The 13,357-nt window shown below is 35.5% G+C and overlaps 2 protein-coding genes across 2 annotated transcripts; one reads left to right on the top strand and one right to left on the bottom strand.

Annotated features, from left to right (window-relative positions):
- Positions 1-9,889: 9,889 nt before the first annotated feature.
- LOC145953477 (uncharacterized) lies at positions 9,890-10,246 on the bottom strand. The gene has a single exon (XM_083067437.1). The coding sequence runs from the start codon at positions 10,244-10,246 to the stop codon at positions 9,890-9,892; it is 357 nt and encodes a 118-aa protein (XP_082923563.1).
- A 387-nt stretch (positions 10,247-10,633) lies between these two features.
- LOC109800158 (Tetratricopeptide repeat (TPR)-like superfamily protein) lies at positions 10,634-13,246 on the top strand. Its single transcript, XM_020360887.3, has one exon. It carries the CDS (start codon positions 10,764-10,766, stop codon positions 13,239-13,241), a length of 2,478 nt encoding a protein of 825 aa, XP_020216476.1. The 5' UTR covers positions 10,634-10,763; the 3' UTR covers positions 13,242-13,246.
- The last annotated feature ends 111 nt before the right edge of the window (positions 13,247-13,357 follow it).

Below are 13,357 nucleotides of genomic sequence, written 5' to 3'. Positions count from 1 at the left end.
GTTATGTGTTGATCAATGATAAAACAGTTATGTTTGATTATTTTGATATTTTCATGTATTATACAATAATTGTGTTATGTGTTGATCAATGATAAAACAGTTATGTTTGATTATTTTGATATTTTCATGTATTATACAATCCCATGGAACATTGTATATAAAAGATATTTTCATGTATTATACAAGTATGTGGAATACTGGATAAAAAATATATTACACTTTCCTATGTGAGTTTGTGTCATTAAACTTTAACTCATATAAATACTAGATCTATTCGCACAATAATATCAAATTAGTAAAATAATACTTTTAATAACTTTTTCTCAATTAAAATTACTCATTTTTAATAACTTTTTTCTCAGTAACATTAAAATTATCAAAAAGAAAAACTAATTAAATTCTCTTATTATTAATTATTCACTTTTATTTATTTTTTTATTTTTTAAAAAATACACAAACATAATTTTTTCTCTCACTATATTGTATAAAAATGATAATCTATTTCAGTATAAACATTATTCTTGACAATTTTAATATTTTCTAAATGGACGACATAATAGTTAATAAAAATTTAAAAAAAAAAAGTTATTTTGCATAAAAAAATTCATTCTTGGAATTGTTAATAAATAATAATAACTACTACATATTATTTGACTATTCTGTATGCATTATAAAAAAAAATATAAAAAAAAAACACTACATGCACATGGAGGGCTTTCTTTTTCATTAACATATATTAAGAATTAAGTATGGTTTAACAAGTTTACATAAGTTATTGTAAACTCTATTATTGAGTGTATTTCTTAAGAATAAAAAATAGTAAAAATGACAACAATCTGTTAATGCATTTTATTTAAACTTAAAAAATGAGAAAATATGAAAAGAAACTAAAGAAGGGTTAATTTATTTATTACTTTAAATGTTGTGTGGGAGAGAGAGAGAGAAAAGATGAGATATTGGATAATAATAGGGGTGTGTGTGATTGGGTGAGAGTGAGACTGTGTTGTTGGTACTTACTTTGTTACAGAGAAAGGTACTTTTCTTGTTTTGTCATTCCCCAAACCCAAAGCACCTAATTTATCCCATTTCAGTGCTCTGTCCCTACTTTGTCCTTTTCCCGCACCCACCCCTTTTGCCTCCGCGTTGACCATATCATTCATTTATTACCAACTCTTTTTTTTCTTCCTTCAATATAATATTCTCTTCATTTTATGATAACTACAATCTTAATAAACAATTTTTTTTATAAAAATTAACAACGTGGTTACTTTTTAATGTAACATCAATTTTTTTTTTGTACTCCATATTTCTTTCTATAAACTATTTAACTGTCATAATTAAAATATATTTATTGAAAAAATGAATTATTTTAATGAAATCATATTAAAATGTAATATATCTAGTATTATCCATTAATCTATATGGAAAAAATTTATACTATAGTCATGAAACAAGAGGAGTAATAATTTTTACCCTAATGTATTTTTTCTGTTATCAAACCATCATATATAATTTTAGAGATTAAATAATACATGATTGTAAAAATAATTTGAAAGTGGGATTATTCTTTTAATTATAATATTATTGATATAAAATATTTATTAACTTAATTAATAATTAATTTTTGTCAAAATTTTAATCGATCATTTTCAATAAGATATTTTTTTAACTATATTTTTCCTTTAGTTCATAAGACTGTAGCTTTTGTTTAAGTAAGTTGAATCTAGTATCATTCCATCTAGAGAATTGCTATATCGGTCAAAAAAACAACTCAATTAGTATCCCAATTTATAAAATATTTATATTTTTTAATAAATTTATTATAAAATAATTATTTAATTTAATATTTTATAATTTAAATTATTTTTTTAAGGTTTTGGAATATGTTTTGAAAGATGTTTCGAAATATCTGGAATTTTTCTTTCATCTAATAATTTATTGTTTGAAGTGAAATAATTTATATTTAAATATTTTTACTTTTAAAATAACTTATCAAACTCCTAAGTCAGATTGATAACGAATGATAAATCATTTCTATACTCATAAACAAATAATTATGAATATAAATAGGATTAATATGAATAAGCTTCATTAAAAACATTTGTAGAAGAGAAAAATAAGAAAATAAATTAAAATAAACTTCTCTACGGATTAAAATTACTTTATACATGAGTTAAAAATAAGATGTTGATATAAGAGAACTCTACAAATTAGTTTATGTATAAACTAATTTTAACTTATAAATTTTTTTTTTAATTTTCTTTTTAAATAATTTTTTCACTTAAAAATATTTATGAAGAAATTTACCTAAACAAACTTATATAGTATGAAATGTGTGATAATATTATTTAAAAATACTTTGTATATGAGATGTGCAAGTTCTCTATAATATAACAATTTGCTTCCAAAATTGATTAGGATAACAAAATTAACACATTTTTTAGTGAAAATAATCCAAAGTAAACAAATTAAAAGAGCGACTATGACTATATTTAATATTAAATAAAAAATTAAAATAAGGACTAAATTTAAACAATTGACAAATTAATGTAAATTTTTTTTTGACAAATTAGTAAGATTAAATATGGGTAATTAAATTTTATAAGATCAAAATTAAACGTGGGTTAAAATCCTCAGAATAAAAAATATAATTAACCTCATAAAAAATATTCGAACTAGTTCTGATTGGTTAATATGAAAGAGAGAAAAATTAAAATTTGTTTTTAAAATCAAATTTTCTCGTTTTATTTTTCTAATTAAATAAACAATTTCAAAATCTAAAAAAAAAATCCTTTCTCCTAGTTATCTTTTAACCTAGGATTGAATTAAAACTATGAGAGTTATTGTAAATTAGGAATTAGTGAATTAATTTTGTTTGATAAACCTATAAGAGACCCTTACTTCTCAATTATAGGACCTAAAATCTAATGGGTGATTCCCTCGTCTTAAAATAATTATAGTTTTAACATTTGAAAAATATTTTATAATAACTGGTTTTTTATTTTTATTTTAATATTAATTACTTTTTTCTTCTAATTTTTCTCTTAGTGAATTATTTAACTATGACACTTCAAGCTGACCAATTGATTTTAAGTACTTGAGGGTTGTGGAGTGATCATGAGAGTGGAAGGTATCTGGTTTGTGGTCCAATTGACCTTGAAGCAGAAAGGTATAAGCAATATCCTTTTAGAATCGAGCTTCATAATTTCATTCCTAAAGAATTCTAAGGTGATAAACAAGAGAGGTAGGCTCTAGAGATTCTGATTAATTCTTCTTCTTCTTCTTGGAGGTGTGAAAGGTTTCTTGGATCCTTGGGGTAGCAATTCAAGTATTTGAAGGCGAAGAATCTGAGTTAGGAGAGTGTGATCCTCATGGAAGCTCAAACATTCATATCTCTTTTCTCCTCATTCTCAGATTGCTTAGAGTTTAAGGTAAGGGAAGTTAGATTATTTATTGTTTGATTGATGAATTGTGTCGTTGTTTTCATCAAATGTGGATAGATTGTGGTTGAAATCAGATTGAAGGGTGAATGGTTTTGGTGTTCTCGAGTGTTAGGGGTGAAATTTGGTGATTTAAGTTTATATTATGTTGCAAGTGTGGTTTTGGCTTGGTTTTGAATCATACATGAGTTGACTTGATTGTTAGATGCTTTGCAAGATTTAGATTTCCTATTTTTAGGTGCTTGGAGCAATTTTTGAAGTTTTCCATAGTAGATTTCTTATGCAACGTTAAGCGCACCTTCTTGGTGTCAGATGCAATTCCAACTAGAGAGTTTTGTCTCGATCACGTTGGGCGTAGGATTAGTGGCACAAGGTATGAGGAGAGAGACTCGTCTTGGGTTGGGATGGCGTCGAGTGTGTTTTGAATGGTGTTGGGCATGGAAGTAAGGAAAAGTCTCTAACTTAATGATGCTAGGCATTATTGAGGTGACATTGGACGTGAGTTAAGTAGAAACTCTCTACCTGATATGAGGTTGGGTGTGGGTTTTGCCACGCCAGAAGCGAGGTCCCAAGGGATCTCCACCTCGGCCACATTAGTTGTAATTTAGATGGCGTCAAGTGCGAGTGAGGCAGAAAGCTCCCTACTTCAATGGCATCGAGCACGAGTTATGTTGTACTGGGCGTGGAAGGCCTATATGATATGTTGAGGTTTTGGTGATGTATGGTGAACATGAATAAATGATTTAAGTTTTATTTCATGTTATATGGTGTATGATGACTATTATGTATATGTTGATTGGATATGACATGTATAGATGTTTGTATGGTGTTGGATGATGGTGAATATATGTATGTTGTACATAGGTGTGTTGTATGATTTTGGATAGCATCGATATGTCATGTATGGATAATGTCATTGTGGATATCTATATGCATTGTGTAACGACCCGCCACGGTCTCTACACTTAGTGGAATCGCACTACAACTAGTTAACTAAGAGAATATTAAACTGGATAACACATACATACAGGCATAAATATAAAGATCGAAATAATTAAGTTTCTGTATATAAAATATAGCACCATATATGTACAGTCATCCCAAAATATTCCTTAGTGCCGGTCAAGCACTGACAAAAAAAATGTTACCCAGAATGGTAACTCAAAACACGAGACTCAGCTCCTCGTCTCACAACGATCATCTCTACTCCCAAGCTATCCCTGACCTGCTCCCATACCAAGTATGATCATCGCAGTTCCACCACATGGAAAACAGAAGGGTAAGCTAGAATTCAAAGATCAATAATACAAGTACAGAATAAAAATTCTATACTACACATGCATCCCAAATCCTGTCCCTAAGGAACCTTTCATCTCAATCAATCATTCATTCACCAAACATGAAGTCAAACACCACACTTCATCATATTAATAATCATGCAATGAATGCAACTCATGACAGATAGGCATACATATCAATCATCTAATGCGTCGTCACGCATACACCTAGGAGATCTCCATAACAATAGAGCTGTATAAGTGACATTCCATCCTACCGAAACCACCCCAACCGTTTTCACGCCCAATGCGCCCGCTCGGTCACAGCTAAACAGGATATATAATCCTCACTCGGGTTTACTCGGATGATGTCACTTACACACTTGGAAGTCCAGATCCACCGTCAGGTATAGCACAGCTGGGTACGGGCTTACCACGACCTTGGCATGCATTAACCAAGTCAATTGTGGAGTTCGCCCACCGACTATCCGCAAGGATCCACGCACCTTCCCGAGTACTTGGTTAAGGGAATAACCCTCGACCTCATACCCCGCTCCAACACTAGCTAAGGACTTAGAGGAGACTCACCCAACCCAGTGGCCTATCTGAGCACCACTCTCCCAAATCCAGTGGCCTCCCAGAGCACCACTCTCATATATTAGTGGCCTATCCAAGCACCACTCTCAAGAGACTCTATGTGAGCTCTTCCAGTTCGAAATATTTTTCCTCTCCTCAAGTCCTAGGCTAGACTCATGCCATAGGCATCACATGCAATCATGCATCATACATCATAATGGTCTGCCCACCATCATGATCAACAACCATACACATGTCATAAGACATCACATGCAATAATGCATCATACATCATAAATGGTCTACCTACCATTATGATCAATACATACCATATGAACGTATCATATTCAAACATTCATATATATCATCACAAAGCATACATATGAATCACACCTCACCATACATCATATATCATACATACATGATCTAAAACTTCAACTTTAAACATGCATAAGCATCAATTCATTCATAAATATATTCAAGCACAGTGCCGTCAACTCGCGCCTGGCCTAACACCAACCCAAGAGCTCTAAGCTCTTCCACGCCTGATACGCTCAACCTGCGCCCGGCCTAAAACTATTCAGAGAGTTCAAAATTCTCATCCAAACTAACAAATTCAGCCACATGCAAACAATCTAGCTTCCCTTACCTGAAGATTGGCTCAGATAGCCAAAGACTGAATTAAAAGTATAATTTCCCCTCGAGGCTCAACTCGAAACTTCAGTCCTCCCAAAACAAGCTTTCTAATCTGAAATTCAAGAAAAGACAGAAGGAGTTATTGATCTAGAGGAGAAAAGGAATTAAACAGAGAAATTTGGGAGAGAAAGGAGCTCACTGACCCAGAGACCTTCTCTCTAAAACTTCTCTCTAGAACCATAACTCCTCACGGCCCCCCCTTCACCCCTATTTATAGGCAATCCGGAGTGGCCAGAACGGCCCGTACCGATACTGGAACGGCCCGTTCTGAACTCCCAGATCACGCACAAAATCCACGCCCAGAACGGCCCGTTCTGAAAACAGAACGGCCCGTTCCGGGACTCATCCAGAACGGCCCGTTCTCCCTCAGGAACAGCCCGTTCTCCCTCCGGAACGGCCCATTCTCCCTCCGGAACGGCCCGTTCTCCTTCCTAGAACGGCCCGTTCTCCTTGCCGGAACGGCCCGTTCTCAACTACAATATGTAGTTCAATTCAGTAGTGTGGAACGGCCCGTTCCAGTTTGGGAACGGCCCGTTCTGGGCTACTGAATCAGCCTCTTTTTTTTTTTTTTTTTTTTTTTTTTTTTTTTTTTTTTTACAATGTTACACATTGACTAGATGTGATGTATATAATTGATGTATGGTGAGATGTGGATGTTGAGAATGCAGTATAACATTAAAGTATGTTGGATAACTTGTAATATTAATCATTTAGTTTTTAAATTCAAATTTGAATTGATCAACACATAACTTGTAATATTAATCTATAGTGATACCAATTGTTGTGGTTCGGGGGTTACTACACACGTATACATGGCTCCACATTGGTAAGATATTGTCTGTTTTGGGCCTAAGTCCTCGTGATTTTGCTTTTGAATACCACTTAAAAGGTCTCTTTACCAATGGAGACAATTGTGTATATATAAACTCATGTCCATCCTATTGTTTGAATGATGTGAGACTTTGCTTGCATCCCAACAAGTTATTGGGAAAGATAACCAGAATAATAACAATTAAGTGAAATCCAAATTGAATCTCTTTTTTTCCTGTATAAATAATAATAGGCTCAAACACTTCTTCTCCAAAGTTGGTTGCTCCACTCCTTCTCATAGAATTTTTCTTCTTCTTTTTGTATCACAAAGAGGCATGACGCACGCAGACGCACAAGTCTCTGATTTATCCTTCTTCTGAAAGGTTGATCTCACATACCAAGAGTCACAACACATGATGCTAATACATTAGCATATTGGGCTTTTTTTTTTTTTTTTTTTAATTTTTAAATCAATGTGAGCTCAAATAAATTGGTGACCCACTTGACAAATCTCCCCCTCACCAATTAATTGGTTTCATAGTCAACCAAACCCACCTTCTCTTTGCAAACAACAAACTTTCCTATAAGTAAGGTCTTTGACATCATATTTTAGCCATTTTCTTCAATTTGCAGACAAGCTTCTCTTTTCCTTTAACAGCAAAACCTTCAAGTTACTCCATATAAATTTCTTCCTACAAGTCACCATGGAGGAAAGCAGTCTTCACATCAAGTTATTCAACCTCCAAGTTTAAATTAGCTGTTAGGCCAAGCACAATTCTAATTGAAGACATCTTGACCACGGGTAAAAATATTTCTTCAAAATCAACTCCTTTTTTGTGACTGAAACCTTTGACAACCAACCTTGCTTTGTACCTTGGTTGTGAGCAATTATCCTCTAATTTCAACTTGAACACCCACTTATTTTTTAGTGCTCTCTTGCCTTGGGGCAACTTCACCAACTCAAATGTGTGATTCTCATGTAAGGATTTCATCTCCTCTTGCATGACTATATACCATTTATCCTTATCTTCATGTGACATAGCTTTTTCATAGCTCTCTGGCTCTCCACCATCAGTTAACAACACATACTCATGAGGGGAATATTTTTGTGAAGGATGAGACTCTCTAGTAGATCTTCTCAACTGTGGCACTATAGGTGGTGTAAGAGTAACAAGCTCTACTTATTCATTAATTTGTGACTTTGGCACATTAACTATATTCTCCACATTTTCATTCACATCTCCTCCATTATTAGTGGCTCTGGTAGGAGGTTCTAGCTCAACATTAATGTCCTCGCAAATAATCTGTTTTGGCTTCTCCTTCTTGTTAATATCTTCTATGGTTTGGTCTTCAAGAAAAATAACATCTTGGCTTTTGACAATCTTCTTATCAACCAGATCCCAAAACCTGTAACCAAAATCATCCATAACCCAAGAAAACACATTGTTTAGAATTACTATCAAGCTTGGTTCTTTCATCTCTAGGGATATGAACAAATGCCTTGTAGCTAAACACCCTCAAGTGACTATAGGAGACATCTTTCCCTCTCCACACCCTCTTTGGAACATCATTATCAAGAGGAATGGAGGGAGAAAGGTTGATCAAGTCTACTACAGTTCTCAAAGCTTCACCCCAAAAGGCTTTAGGTAATTTGGCATGAGAGAGCATGCATTTGATTTTATCATTAATTGTGCGGTTCATTCTCTTTGCAACCCTATTGTGTTGAGGGGTCTTTGGAACTGTCTTCTCAAGCTTGATGCCATGGTCCCTGCAATAGTGCTCAAATGGGCCTTGTATTCACCACCATTATCTGCTCTAACACACTTCAACAATTTGCCTGTTTCTCTTTCAACACTTGCATGAAAGTGTTTGAACACATCAAGTACCTAACCTTTGGATTTCTTCTAGAATGATCATCAATAAAAGTGACAAAATAAGTGTAACCACTAAGGGTTTTAGCATCCATAGTGCAAACATCAGTGTGAACTAAATCCGATATATGTGGCCTTCTACGTGGAGCATAAGTGCGAAAAGAAATTCTGTGTTGCTTACCAACAAGGCAATCAGAACAAGTTTTAAGAGATGTACCTTCAATTGGAAGCAACCCTTGTCTTGCAAGAGTATCAAGACCCTTCTCACTCAAGTGACCAAGACGTTTATGCCATAAATTTGTGGAGCAATCCTCAATTGCATTCACTTGAGGTGTAGACAGTTTAGCTGATGTCTAATAAAGAGTATTCTGCTTCTCTCCCTTTACTATCACCAAAGTCCCTCTGGTGCACTTCCATTTTCCATTACCAAAATAATTATGGTAACCATCTTCATCAAGTTCTTGTACTGAGATCAAGTTGAGGCGCATGTCAAGGATGTGCTTGATGTTCTTCAAGTGTAACTTGCATATGATATTAGTCTCCAACCAGACTTCTCCAATGCCAGCAACCTTGCTTACCTCTTGATTTCCCATCTTCACTTGCCCAAAATCCTCGGCAGTGTAGGATGTAAGGTACTCACAGTGTGGTGTAACATGAAATGAGGCAGCAGAATCAATAACCCATTCATACTCTTGTAATGCAAGATTAATAGAATTATCATCATAAACAATGACAACATCACTATCAGATACAACTGCAGTAGTGTCTTTGTCTTTATCTTCTCTTTTATCATTGCCTCTACCCCTTGATTTATCTTGCTTAAGGAACCTACACTCTTTCATTAAGTGTCCCATTTTATTACAATGGAAACACTTAATATCTTTCCTTGTCATTGATCTTCCTCTTGACTTGCTACGATCATCATATTTATGAGAGTTTCTTTGATGGCTTCTCCCTCTTGATTCCATAAACAAAGCTTCATTATGAGTTGAAGAACTAGCCATTCCTTGTCCCTTTCTCCTAATTTCTTCATTCAAGAGACTATCTTTTACCATATTAAAAGTCAGCTTCCCATTAGGAGTAGAGTTACTCAGAGATACCACCAATGTCTCCCAACTGTCTAGTAATGATCCAAGCAACAACAATGCCAATAGCTCATCATCTAATACAATCTCCATAGTATTCAACTGATTCACCAAATTCTAAAAATTGCTTAAGTGCTATGCCACTAAAGAACCATCCTTGTATTTTAAGTTTACTAACTTTCGAATGAGGATGTTTTGTGCATTTTTAGACTCAAATAGCTCACTCAATTTCTTCCATAAGTAGAAAGCATTAGTCTCACTTGACACATGATGATAAATGCTTTGATCTATCCATTGTCTGATCATGCCAATAGTCTTCCTATTGGCCTTCTTCCAATCTTCTTCAGATTTATGTGTTAGTTTGGTGCCATTAGCCTCAATGAGGTCATACAAGTCTCTACAAAATAACAAATCTTCCATTCGAGACTTCCATTTAGAGTAATTGGTGAAATCCAATTTAATCATTGTACCAACATTATTGCCTTCACCCATCTTTAGAAAAGAAACCAAAGCCCCCAACCGGAGCTCTCATACCAGTTGTTGGGAAAGATAACCAGAATAATAACAATTAAGCAGAAACAAAACTGAATCTCTTTTTTCCTTGTATAAATAATAATAGCTCAAACACTTTTTTTCCAAAGTTGATTGCTCTATTCCTTCTCACAATTTTTTTTCTTCTTTTCTTTGTTTCACAAAGAGACACAACAAATGTAAATGTATAAGTCTTTGATTATCCTTCTTCTCAAAGGTTCATCTCACATGTTAAGAATAACCGCACTTAATGCTAATATAATTAGCATATTGAACTTTTTTCTTATTTATTTTATTTAAATTAATGTGAGTCCAAATAAATTGGTGATTCAGAAAAATAAAAAAACAAAAAAAAACTTTCCCGCTAGTTGATAGTATGAGTATGTATAATCGGGTTGGAGAAGGTGAGCTTGCACCATGTCTTAGTCCTTGATACTATTCTTTCTCTTCACTTCATGTTCTTCTTCACACCATAAAGATGACACTGTACATGCCATTGTTCAGGTCATGTTCCACCTTAAGATCCCTCACCCAACTCCACGCCCACATTGTCGTCACTGGCCTCCACCACGACCCTCTTCCCTCCACCAAGCTCCTCGACTCCTACGCCCAAATGGGTTCTCTCCACTCATCAAGACTCATTTTTTACGCCCACCCATCTCCCGATTCCTTCATGTTCGCTGTCCTCGTCAAGTCTTACCTCACCCACCACTTGTTCCACCAAGTTCTTTCCCTCTACAACCACCACATTCAAAAGGGTTCACACCTCACCCAAAACTGCACCTTTCTTTACCCTTCTCTCCTAAAAGCTGTTTCCTGCGTTGGGGACTTGGTTACTGGCGCGAAACTGCATGGGAGGATTGTTGCATCCGGGCTCACCACTGATCATGTCATTGCCACTTCGTTGTTGGGGATGTACGGGGATTTGGGCTGTTTGAGTGGTGCTCGGAAGGTGTTTGATGAAATGCGTGTGAGAGATTTGGTTTCGTGGAGTTCGGTTATCTCGTGTTATATCGAGAATGGGTGGCCCATGGCAGGATTGGAGATGTTGCGTTGGATGGTTTCTGAGGGAATTGGACCGGACTCGGTTACGATGGTCAGCGTGGCTGAGGCTTGTGGCAAGGTTGGTTGCTTGAGGCTGGCGAAATCGGTGCATGGATATGTGATCAGGAAAGAGATGGATGGTTATGCTAGTTTGAGGAATTGTCTTATTGTTATGTATAGTCAGTGTGGTTACTTGAGTGGAGCTAAAGGGGTGTTTGAAAGCTTGGCTGATCGAAGTACTGCTTGTTGGACTTCTATGATTTCGTCGTGTAATCAAAACGGGTGCTTTGAGGAAGCGATTCATGTTTTTAGGCAGATGCAGGAGTCGGAAGTGGAAGTCAATGGGGTGACGATGATTAGTGTTCTGTGTTGCTGTGCTAGGTTAGGCTTGTTGAAAGAGGGAAAGTCTGCTCATTGCTTTATTTTGAGGAGAGAAATGGATGGTGATGATCTTGATCTAGGGCCTGCACTGATGGATTTCTATGCTGCATGCTGGAAAATAAGCAGTTGCGAAAAGCTTCTTTGTTTAGTTGGAAATTGCAGTGTTGTATCATGGAACACGCTCATATCGATTTATGCGCAGGAGGGTTTCAGCGAGGAGGCCATGGTGCTCTTTGCACGTATGTTGGCAAAGGGGCTGATGCCAGACTCATTTAGCTTAGCAAGTTCTATCTCAGCTAGTGCAGGTGCCGGTTCAATACAATTTGGACAGCAGATACACGGCCATGTCATGAAAAGAGGCTTTGGGGACGAATTTGTTCAGAACTCCTTGATGGACATGTATTCAAAATGTGGCTTTGTGGATTTGGCTTATACAATTTTCGACAAGATTAGGGAGAAAAGCATTGTGACATGGAACTGTATGATTTGTGGATTTTCTCAAAACGGAATTTCAGTAGAAGCACTTAGGCTATTCGATGAGATGTACTTCAATTGTCTGGATATTAATGAGGTGACCTTCTTAAGTGCAATTCAAGCTTGCTCCAATTCAGGTTATCTTGAGAAGGGAAAATGGATTCACCATAAGCTTATTGTATCTGGTGTGCAGAAGGATCTTTACATTGATACAGCTCTGGTTGACATGTATGCCAAGTGTGGAGACCTTAAAACGGCTGAAGGTATTTTTGATAGCATGCCAGAGAAAAGTGTGGTGTCATGGAGTTCCATGATTGCTGCTTATGGCATACATGGCCAAATAACTGCTGCCACCACCCTCTTCACTAAAATGGTAGAGTCAGATATTAAACCGAATGAAGTAACCTTCATGAATATCTTATCTGCTTGCAGGCATGCCGGATCAGTGGAAGAAGGGAAGTTCTACTTTAACTCAATGCGGGATTATGGCGTAGTACCCAATGCCGAGCATTTTGCCTCTATAATTGACCTTCTAAGCCGTGCCGGTGATATCAATGGAGCATATGAGATAATTAAGTCAACATGTCTGCCTATAGATGCTAGCATATGGGGTGCTTTGCTTAATGGATGTAGAATACACGGGAGGATGGACTTGATCAAAGGCATCCAGAAAGAACTTAGAGAAATAAGAACAGATGATACAGGATACTACACTTTGTTATCTAACATATATGCTGAAGGAGGAAACTGGTATGAATCCAAAAATGTGAGATCAAGGATGGAAGGAATGGGCCTAAAGAAGGTCCCCGGGTACAGTTCAATTGAGATAGATAAGAAAACCTACAGATTTGGAGCTGGAGATACTTCTTCTGAATGTCAAATGAAAGAAATTTATACATTTTTAGAAAATTTTCAAAGTTTGGCACAGGAACAAGGATGTGATGTAGAATGTTATGGTAAAATGTATGGTACTAGTATGTATTTTGAGGATTATAATGTCTATAAATTGCAGAGAGAAACAAGCAATGGCATTTGGAGCAAATCAGACCCATTTTAGAACAATTATATTTTTAGAAAAATGATTAGAGATTATTCTGTTCTGCCATTACTGCAGTAAGGCCTTAAATACTCTAATTACAACTGTTAGCTTTTGTGACGTGATTCTCTCAAGGT

The sequence above is a fragment of the Cajanus cajan genome, chromosome 11 (genome assembly GCF_000230855.2).
Source record: "Cajanus cajan strain Asha chromosome 11, NIPB_CcT2T_4, whole genome shotgun sequence".
NCBI classification, from domain to species: Eukaryota; Viridiplantae; Streptophyta; class Magnoliopsida; order Fabales; family Fabaceae; genus Cajanus; species Cajanus cajan.
Note: the sequence above shows the minus strand (reverse complement) of the source record. Positions and strands in the feature narration are given on the sequence as shown.